Here is a 9,834-nt window from a genome sequence, read left to right as displayed (position 1 = left end):
GGGGGATTTGGGAACCTGTTCATCAGGCACCCCGTGTCCCTGGAGCAGGTCTGGGGGATTTGGGAACCTGTTCATCAGGCACCCCGTGTCCCTGGAGCAGGTCTGAGGGATTTGGGAACCTGTTCATCAGGCACCCCGTGTCCCTGGAACAGGTCTGGGGGATTTGGGAACCTGTTCATCAGGCACCCCGTGTCCCTAGAACAGGTCTGGGGGATTTGGGAACCTGTTCATCAGGCACCCCGTGTCCCTAGAACAGGTCTGGGGGGTTTGGGAACCTGGGGCTGGAATTCCACCCCCAGTGGGAGTTCCGATCCCTTTTGGGGGTGTTTTCCCTCAATTTTGGGTGTTTTATCCCAGTTTTGGGTGTTTTATCCCATTTTTTGATGTTTTACCTTATTTTTTTTGTGATGTTTTTTCTTGTTTTGGGGTTGTTTTATCCAGTGTTTGAGATGTGTTATCCCACCTTTGAAATGTTTTACTCCTTTTATGAGATATCCCATTTTTTGGGTTGTTTTATCCCATTTTTTGGGTTGTTTTATCCCATTTTTTTGGGTTGTTTTATCCCATTTTTTGGGTTGTTTTATCCCGGTTTTGGGTTGTTTTATCCCATTTTTTGGGTTGTTTTATCCCATTTTTTGGGTGTTTTGTCCCATTTTTTGGGTTGTTTTGTCCCGGTTTTGGGTTGTTTTATCCCATTTTTTGGGTTGTTTTATCCCATTTCTGAGCTGTTTTATCCCATTTTTTGGGTGTTTTATCCCATTTTTTGGGTGTTTTATCCATTTTCGGGTCGTTTTATCCCATTTTTGGTTGTTTTATCCCATTTTTGGGTTGTTTTACCCCATTTTTTGGGTTGTTTTATCCCGTTTTTGGGTGTTTTACCCCATTTTTGGGTGTTTTATCCCATTTTTGGGTGTTTTACCCCATTTTTGGGTGTTTTATCCCATTTTTGGGTCGTTTTATCCCATTTTTTGGGTGTTTTGTCCCATTTTTGGTTGTTTTATCCCATTTTCGGGTTGTTTTATCCCATTTTCGGGTTGTTTTATCCCATTTTTGGGTCGTTTTATCCCATTTCTGAGCTGTTTTATCCTGTTTTTGTCCCCAGTACCTGATGGAGGGCAGCTACAACAAAGTGTTCCTGGCCAAGGGCAACATCCCAGCAGAGAGCTACACCTTCTTCATCGACATCCTGCTGGACACCATCAGGTGTGGGACCCCAAAATCCCCCCAAAATCACCTCAGAGTCACCCCCCAACCCCTCCCTGAAATACCCCAAACCCCTCACCTGGGCACAGTTCCACCTTCATCGCCATCCCTCCCCAAAATCCCCCAGGATTTCCCCCATCCTCTTCTCTGGTCCCTCAGTCTCTCAATTTTCTCCAAAATCTTTTCAGAAACCTTGAAAATCCTCCCAAAATCCCCTCTGAGCCCCCCCCCCCCCCCCAAAAATCCCCTCAAACCCCCCAATAATCCCCCTCTGATCCCCCAAAATTCCCAATATTCCTCCAAAATCCCCTCAAACCCCCCAATATTCCCCCTCAAACGCCTTCTGATCCCCCAAAATCCCCCCTGGGCCCCCCCAAATATTTTCAAACCCCCTCTGACCCCTCAAACACCCCCAATATTTCCCCCAAACTCCCCAATATTCCCCCAAAACCCCCTCAAACACCCCAATATTCCCCCTCTGATCCCCCAAATCCCCCAAACCCCCTCGAACTCCCCCAATATTTCCCCTCTGACCCCCCAAAACCCCCTCGAACTCCCCCAATATTCCCCCTCTGACCCCCCAAATCCCCCAAACCCCCTCAAACTCCCCCAATATTTCCCCTCTGACCCCCCAAAACCCCTCGAACTCCCCCAATATTCCCCCTCTGACCCCCCAAATCCCCCAAAACCCCCTCGAACTCCCCCAATATTCCCCCTCTGACCCCCCAAACCCCCCAAAACCCCCTCGAACTCCCCCAATATTCCCCCTCTGACCCCCCAAAACCCCCTCGAACTCCCCCAATATTCCCCCTCTGACTCCCCCAAACCCCCTCGAACTCCCCCAATATTCCCCCTCTGACCCCCCAAACCCCCCAAAACCCCCTCGAACTCCCCCAATATTCCCCCTCTGACCCCCCAAAACCCCCTCGAACTCCCCCAATATTCCCCCTCTGACCCCCCAAATCCCCCAAACCCCCTCGAACTCCCCCAATATTCCCCCTCTGACCCCCCAAATCCCCCAAAACCCCCTCGAACTCCCCCAATATTCCCCCTCTGACCCCCCAAATCCCCCCAAACCCCCTTGAACTCCCCCAATATTCCCCCTCTGACCCCCCAAAACCCCCTCGAACTCCCCCAATATTCCCCCTCTGATCCCCCAAATCCCCCCAAACCCCCTTGAACTCCCCCAATATTCCCCCTCTGACCCCCCAAATCCCCCAAAACCCCCTCGAACTTCCCCAATATTCCCCCTCAAACCCCTTCTGATCCCCCTAAATCCCCCCAGGGCTCCCCCCAGCCCCCTCTGAAGCCCCCCTGAGCCCCCCGTGTCCCCCCAAACCCAGGGATGAGATCGCTGGCTGCATCGAGGCCGCCTACGAGCGCATCCTGTTCCCTGAGGCCGCGCGGATCCTGTTCTTCAGCTCGCCCCGAAAAATGACCGAGTACGCCAAGAAGGTACCGGGGAAGCCCAGAAAATACCCCAAAGCACCTGAGGAACGCCCCGGAAAATACCCCAGAACACCCCAAAACACCTGACAGCACCCTGAGAACAGCCCAAAAGCATCATGAAACGCTCTGAAATTCCCACAAAACACCCCGAAGTAGCCCAAAAACCACCCTGAAATACCCTCAAACCAAGCTGAAACTCCCCAAATCCCTTGTCCGGACACCCCAAATCTCCCCCAAATTCCCCTCCAAACACCCCAAATCTCCCCAAACTCCCCAAATCTCCCCCATTTCCCCCCCCAACACCCCAAATCCCCCCCAATTCCCCCCCCCAACACCCCAAATCCCCCCCAATTCCCCCCCGAACTCCCCAAATCCCCCCCAAACACCCCAAATCCCCCCATTCCCCCCCTAACCCCCCCAAACACCCCAGATCCCCCCCAAATACCCCCAAATTCACCCCCAAACACCCCAAATCCCCCCATTCCCCCCCCATTCCCCCCCAAACTCCCCCCCAAACACCCCAAATCCCCCCTATTCCCCCCCAAACACCCCAGATCCCCCCCCCAAATCCTCCCCAAACTCCCATTTAACCCCTTTTTTTTTTTTTTTTTTTTTTTTTTTTTTTTCCCTCTTTTCCCAGCGGGGCTGGGTGTTGGGCCCCTCCAACTATTACAGTTTTGGGGGTCGGCAGCAGAAGGCTGAGGATCCCCCGATCCCCTCCACGGAATTGGCCACGCAGGTGATCGAGTACGCCCGGCAGCTGGAGATGATCGTCTGAGGGCCCAAAAAATTCACATTTCCCCTCCAGTCCCTTTTCCCCACTGCCTTTCTCAACGTTTAAAGTGTTGTTTTTGGGTTTTTTTTTGTTTTTTTTTGGTGGGGGTTTAACTGTTTCAATTGTGATTTGGGCCTCCCCTCACACAACGACCCCCCCCCCCCCAAAACCCCCATTTGTTCTCCTTATTTCCCTTATTTTATTGCGTTTTTCAGTGGGGGGTTTTCAAGGGCTTTAAATATTTTTTTTGGGGGGGGTAATGTATTTAAAAGTGGTCGTTGGGGGCGTCTCAAACTCCTGGGACCCCCAAAATCCTCCTTTATTCCCATTTTTCCTTTGTATTTTGTTGTATTCCTGGGGCCAGTCTTGATGTGGGGGAACCCAAAACCCCCTCGGACCCCCAAAATCCCCCTTTCAACTCCCGTTTTCCCCCACATTATTTTGAGATTTAACAATTTAAAACGTTCTTTTGGCGGCTCCCCGGTGTGTGGGGATTTGGAGACCCCTCCCTGCCGCACCCCCATTTCGGGCAGTAGTGGGGGGGCTGAGCCCCTCCCTCAAAAGAATGTACCCTAAAATATTGTTCCAATAAAGTGCTGGAGCCGGAGTGAGGTGGTTTGGGGGAGTTAGGGGCCTTTTTGGAGCCATTTTGGGCCATTTTGGGGCCGTTTCGTTCCTGAGGGAATGCGAGAGGGGGCGGTTCCGTCCCCCCACTCCTCACTGGTCGGCTCCGCCCTCTCACCTGATTGGGTGAGAGTGCCCGCGCCGCGCGCTGATTGGCGGACTGGCGCGAATGAAAGGGCTGAGATGATTGGATAGCAATGGGCGGAAATGAGAGGAGCGCGTTGGTTGGTTGGAGCCGGGGGCGTGGCCAATGAGGGGGCGGCATTGATGTGATGTGAGGAAGGCGTGCGCCCCCGTGCGGGCGGGAGAGGGAAGGCCCAGTGCTCCCAGTTACCCCCAGTGCCCTCCCAGTTACCCCCAGTGCCCTCTCACTTCCTCCTGCGCTACCGACGGCGGGGAAGGGGAAGGGAACGGAATGTCCCCATCTGAGCGAACTATGTGAGCGGGTCAGACGCGCGCCGGCCAATCCCGAGGGAAATCATGAGCAAGTCGACCACTCGGAGCGTTGGCGTTGATCGACGTGCAGCTCAGCCAATGAGCGAGCGGCACGCCCGGTGGGCGAGACCAGAGGCCGGGGCTGCTCGAGACGAGCCAATCATGGCCGGATGATGTTGTTCGACTCCGCGCTCTCGGCGAAGAGCGCTGTGGGAAAAGGGAGGCGGGATCTGCTGCTTGGACAAGATAGAGGGCGGGGTCTCTCCCTGACAGGCGGCCTCTCCTCCAGTCAGCGCGGTGGGCGGGCGGAGCGCTACGCCCGACGACCAATGGTATTCTCAGGAGGGCGCTGATGGACAGCTCAGCGGACCAGTAGGCCCGGGAATCTTCTCTGTGGCTGGGCAAATCACAACGGCATGCGGCGTCGCGGGTGCGGCGGGAACGGAGTCAGCCAATGGGATGCACGGGAAGCCTTGATTGACGCGTGGGCGGGCCAATGCGGGGGGTGTCGTGGGCGGGACGGCGGAGCGGGGCGCCATGTCGCGGCGGCGGTGGCGAGGCCCTCAGGGCGCTGAGGGTAGCGGGCGCGGAGCCGACATGGGGAAGATGGCGGCGGGCGGCGGCGGCGGCGGTTCGGGCCGATATTACGGCGGCGGTGGCGGCAGCGAGGGAGGGAGGGCTCCTAAGCGCCTGAAGACCGAGGGCGCGGAGCCGCCGCCTCACGGGCCCGGCGGGCCGGGGGGCGCGGGCGGCGGGGCCGGAGCGGGAGGAGCGGTGAGAGCGGGGGATGGCGAGGAAGTGGTTTTGTGTGGGGAGGGGGCACTACCGCCCCTGGAGGGGGAGAAGGCGGCTCCCAGTGGGGTAAAAATGGCGGCAGGGGCTGAGGGGGGTAAAATAGCTGCCATGAGGGAGCAGATGCGGGGGAAGAGGGAATAGATGTAGCCGGGGAAGGCTGAGGGCTCGTAGGAGACTCATGAGGTAAACGGGGGGAAGAGGAGCTGAGGGAGGGAACGAGATTTCTCTTGAGGGGAAAAACGTGGGGAGGGAGGTTCTGAGGGAGCAAATATGGCGGGAAGGGCTGAGGGGGGTAAAAGATTCCCTGTGAGGGGGGAATTGCTGGGGGGGGAGGCAAATACTGAAGCGCGGGCAAATATTCAGGGTGCGGAACACCGCTTTGTGGGGCTCAGACGCGTTTTGGGAAGGTCAAACCCGTTTGTGGGGGTCACAGCGGTTTGGGGGGAGGTCAAAAGCAGTTTTTCCACGCGTGGCTCCAAGGCCGCGGGGTTTTGGGGTGTCCCCAAGCCCTCGGTGTCCCCCTTCCTCAGGAGAATTACGAGGATCCCCACAAGACGCCGGCGTCGCCCGTGGTTCACATCCGCGGCCTCATCGACGGCATCGTGGAGGCCGATCTGGTGGAGGCCCTGCAGGAGTTCGGGCCCATCAGGTGGGGACATTCTGGGGACACCGGGGTGGGGACACCGGGGTGGGGACACTGGGGTGGGGACAGCGTGCTGGGGACACTGGGATTGGGACAATGGGGAGGGTCACCGAGGTGGCGACATTCTGGGGACAGTGGGGTGTGGGGGACGCGCTGGGGACGCTGGGGTGGGGACAGTGCTCTCCTCTACCTTGTCCCAGCTACGCCTCGGGGTGGTGGGGCCTGGGGTTGGCGACACCACGGTGACAATGTCCCTGTCCCTGTCCCACGGGGGCGATGGCGGGGGTTGGTGACAGCGTCCCTGTCCCCGTCCCCGTCCCCATCCCAGCTACGTGGTGGTGATGCCGAAGAAGCGGCAGGCTCTGGTGGAGTTCGAGGACATCCTGGGCGCCTGCAACGCCGTCAACTACGCGGCCGACAACCAGATCTACTTCGCGGGACACCCGGCCTTCGTCAACTACTCCACCAGCCAGAAGATCTCCCGGCCTGGGGACAGCGAGGACGCGCGGGGCGTCAACAACGTGCTGCTCTTCACCATCCTCAACCCCATCTACTCCATCACTACCGTCAGTGGGGGTTTATTGGGGTTTGAGTGGGCTTTGATTGGGGTTTGACTGGGATTTCCTGGGGTTTGACTGGGATTTCCTGGGGTTTGACTGGGATTTCCTGGGGTTTGACTGGGGTTTCCTGGAGTTTGACTGGGGTTTCCTGGGGTTTATTGGGTTGTGGGGTCACCGACGGTGTGTTGCTCTTCACCATCCTCAACCCCATCTACTCCATCACTGCCATCAGTGGGGGTTTATTGGGGTTTTCCAGCTTGGTTTTTGGGGTCCTGGGTTTGTATTTCTGTGGTCCCAGAGGACGTTTGGGATCCCAGGCTGTGTTTTTTGGGGGTCCTAGATGAGTGTTTGGGATCCCGGGTTGGTTTTTAAGAATTCTTACTGGTTCCTGGGGCTCCCAGGCAGTGTTTTTGGGGCTCCCAGGCAGTGTTTTTGGGGCTCCCAGGCAGTGTTTTTGGGGCTCCCAGGTGTGTTTCTGGGGCTCCCAGGCAGTGTTTTTGGGGCTCCCAGGTGTGTTTCTGGGGCTCCCAGGTGTGTTTTTGGGGCTCCCAGGTGTGCCCCTGACACGGTGCCATCCCCAGGACGTGCTGTACACCATCTGTAACCCCTGCGGGCCCGTGCAGAGGATCGTCATCTTCCGCAAGAACGGCGTGCAGGCCATGGTGGAATATCCAGGGATGGGAGCGCCGGGGCTGGCCGGGAAATCCCGGAATTCCGGAGGGGGATTCCTCAGATTCCGGGCAGGGAAATCCCGGAATTCCGGATGGGGATTCCTCAGATTCCGGGCAGGGAGATCCCGGAATTCCGGATGGGGAATTCCTCAGATTCTGGGGAGGGAAATCCCGGAATTCCGGAGGGGGATTCCTCAGATTCTGGGGAGGGAGATCCCGGAATTCCGGATGGGGATTCCTCAGATTCCGGGCAGGGAAATCCCGGAATTCCGGATGGAGCATTCACAAAATTCTGGGGTGGGAATTCCCGAAATTTCAGGTGGGGCCAACTCCCAAAATTCTGGGGATGGAATTCACAAAATTCCACGCGGAGAGTTCTCAAAATCCCGGGTGGGAATTCCCAAAATTCCAGATGGGGAATTCTCAAAATTCTGGGGTGGGGAATTCCCAGAACTTGAGGCAGAGAATTCCCGAAATCCCGGCTGGGGAAATTACCGAAATTCCAGGTGGGGAATTCCCAAAGTTCCAGGGGGAGCTCCTGAAATTCTGGGTGGGGATTCTTGGAATTCTGGGCGGGAATTCCCGAATTCCCTGGCGTGTTTCCTTGACTCCCCGGCACGTTCGACTCGGTGCAGAGCGCCCAGCGCGCCAAGGCCTCGCTCAACGGCGCCGACATCTACTCGGGGTGCTGCACTCTCAAAATAGAGTACGCCAAGGTGAGGGCACCTGGGACACACCTGGGGGTACCTGGGACACACCTGGGGACACACCTGGGGGCACCTGGGACACACCTGGGGGTACCTGGGACACACCTGGGGACACACCTGGGGGTACCTGGGACACACCTGGGGACACACCTGGGGGTACCTGGGGGGATACCTGACATCTACTCGGGGTGCTGCACCCTCAAAATAGAGTACGCCAAGGTGAGGGCACCTGGGACACACCTGGGGGTACCTGGGACACACCTGGGGACACACCTGGGGGTACCTGGGGGGATACCTGACATCTACTCGGGGTGCTGCACCCTCAAAATAGAGTACGCCAAGGTGAGGGCACCTGGGACACACCTGGGGGTACCTGGGGGTACCTGGGACACACCTGGGGACACACCTGGGGGGATACCTGACATCTACTCGGGGTGCTGCACCCTCAAAATAGAGTACGCCAAGGTGAGGGCACCTGGGACACACCTGGGGGTACCTGGGGGTACCTGGGACACACCTGGGGACACACCTGGGGGTACCTGGGACACACCTGGGGGTACCTGGGACACACCTGGGGGTACCTGGGACACACCTGGGACACACCTGGGGGTACCTGGGGGGATACCTGACATCTACTCGGGGTGCTGCACCCTCAAAATAGAGTACGCCAAGGTGAGGGCACCTGGGACACACCTGGGGGTACCTGGGACACACCTGGGGACACACCTGGGGGCACCTGGGACACACCTGGGGGTACCTGGGACACACCTGGGGGTATCTGGGGGGATACCTGACATCTACTCGGGGTGCTGCACCCTCAAAATAGAGTACGCCAAGGTGAGGGCACCTGGGACACACCTGGGGGTACCTGGGACACACCTGGGGGTACCTGGGGGGATACCTGACATCTACTCGGGGTGCTGCACCCTCAAAATAGAGTACGCCAAGGTGAGGGCACCTGGGACACACCTGGGACACACCTGGGGACACACCTGGGGGTACCTGGGACACACCTGGGGGGTATCTGGGCCACCTAGGGGTACCTGGGGATACCTGGGAACACTTCAGGGGTACCTGAGAGCATCTGGGTGGTACCTGGGGGCCCCTGGACATAACTGTGAACACACCTGGGCACAGCTGGAGATAGCTGAGGACACACCTGGGGCTACCTGGGTACATCTGGGAACATATCTGGGGGTACAGGGACACACCTGGGGGTACCTGGGCATACCTGGGCAGGTGCCAACTGCCCTGCTCGCTGCCCCTCCCCCAGCCCAGCAGGCTGAACGTGTTCAAGAACGACCAGGACACCTGGGACTACACCAACCCCAACCTGAGCGGGACAGGTAACGCAGCAGTGCCTCCCCTGGGCTCTGGGGGTCGCTCACCTGCGCCAGGTGTGCAGGGGGGGGGGGCGCCCCCAGCAGAGCTCTGGGGGGGGTTCCTGGAATTTTGGGAAGGGAGGGGCCATTGCTTTCTTACTTGGAATCTGGGGGTGGGGGGTCATTTACCTGGGGGTCACTCACCTGAACCCCCCCTCCCCAAATCCAATCTTCCCCCCCCCCCCCCCCAGGTGATTTTTGGGTTTAGTTTGGGGTTTTTTTGGGACGTTCCCACATTTGGTGGAAACCAGTTCTGGTTTGGGAAGCAATGGCAGGAACTGGGGGGGAAGATCCCAAAAAAAGGGAGGGGATCCCAAAAAAAGGGATCCCTAAAAAAGGGAGGGGATCCCAAAAAAAGGGATCCCAAAAAAAGGGGGAGGATCCCAAAAGAGCGTGGGATCCCCAAAAATGAGTGGGGGCTTCTTCCCAAAGAAATGGGGGGGTTTTGGGTCCTTCCCAAAATTTGGAGTTGGGGTCTTTGGGGGGAGAGGTTTGGGTGGCTCCGGGTGGGTTCAGCCTCGGCTCCTCTTCCTCTTCCTCCTCCTCCTCCTCCTCCCACCCCTCACACCACACTGGGGGGAGGGGGGGGG

At 57.9% G+C, this 9,834-nt stretch overlaps 2 protein-coding genes across 2 annotated transcripts; both read left to right on the top strand.

The window, feature by feature from the left end:
* The first annotated feature begins 19 nt into the window (after nucleotides 1-19).
* On the top strand, nucleotides 20-4,028 carry PSMD8 (proteasome 26S subunit, non-ATPase 8). Its single transcript, XM_062514121.1, has 4 exons — nucleotides 20-100; nucleotides 1,103-1,203; nucleotides 2,547-2,658; nucleotides 3,293-4,028. The coding sequence occupies exons 2-4, from the start codon at nucleotides 1,109-1,111 to the stop codon at nucleotides 3,428-3,430; spliced, it is 345 nt and encodes a 114-aa protein (XP_062370105.1). The 5' UTR covers nucleotides 20-100; nucleotides 1,103-1,108; the 3' UTR covers nucleotides 3,431-4,028.
* A 995-nt stretch (nucleotides 4,029-5,023) lies between these two features.
* LOC134057093 (heterogeneous nuclear ribonucleoprotein L-like) lies at nucleotides 5,024-9,379 on the top strand (the record flags this gene model as incomplete). Its single annotated transcript, XM_062514120.1, has 6 exons — nucleotides 5,024-5,260; nucleotides 5,812-5,930; nucleotides 6,253-6,490; nucleotides 7,066-7,151; nucleotides 7,775-7,871; nucleotides 9,136-9,379. Coding segments are annotated over exons 1-6 (1,021 nt in total), but the record flags the coding sequence as incomplete, so codon positions are not given.
* Nucleotides 9,380-9,834: the final 455 nt, after the last annotated feature.

The sequence above is a fragment of the Cinclus cinclus genome, unplaced genomic scaffold (assembly GCF_963662255.1).
Source record: "Cinclus cinclus unplaced genomic scaffold, bCinCin1.1 SCAFFOLD_334, whole genome shotgun sequence".
In the NCBI taxonomy this organism is placed as follows: domain Eukaryota; kingdom Metazoa; phylum Chordata; class Aves; order Passeriformes; family Cinclidae; genus Cinclus; species Cinclus cinclus.
The sequence above is the reverse complement of the archived record's forward strand: the minus strand, read 5'-3'. Positions and strand labels throughout refer to the sequence as shown.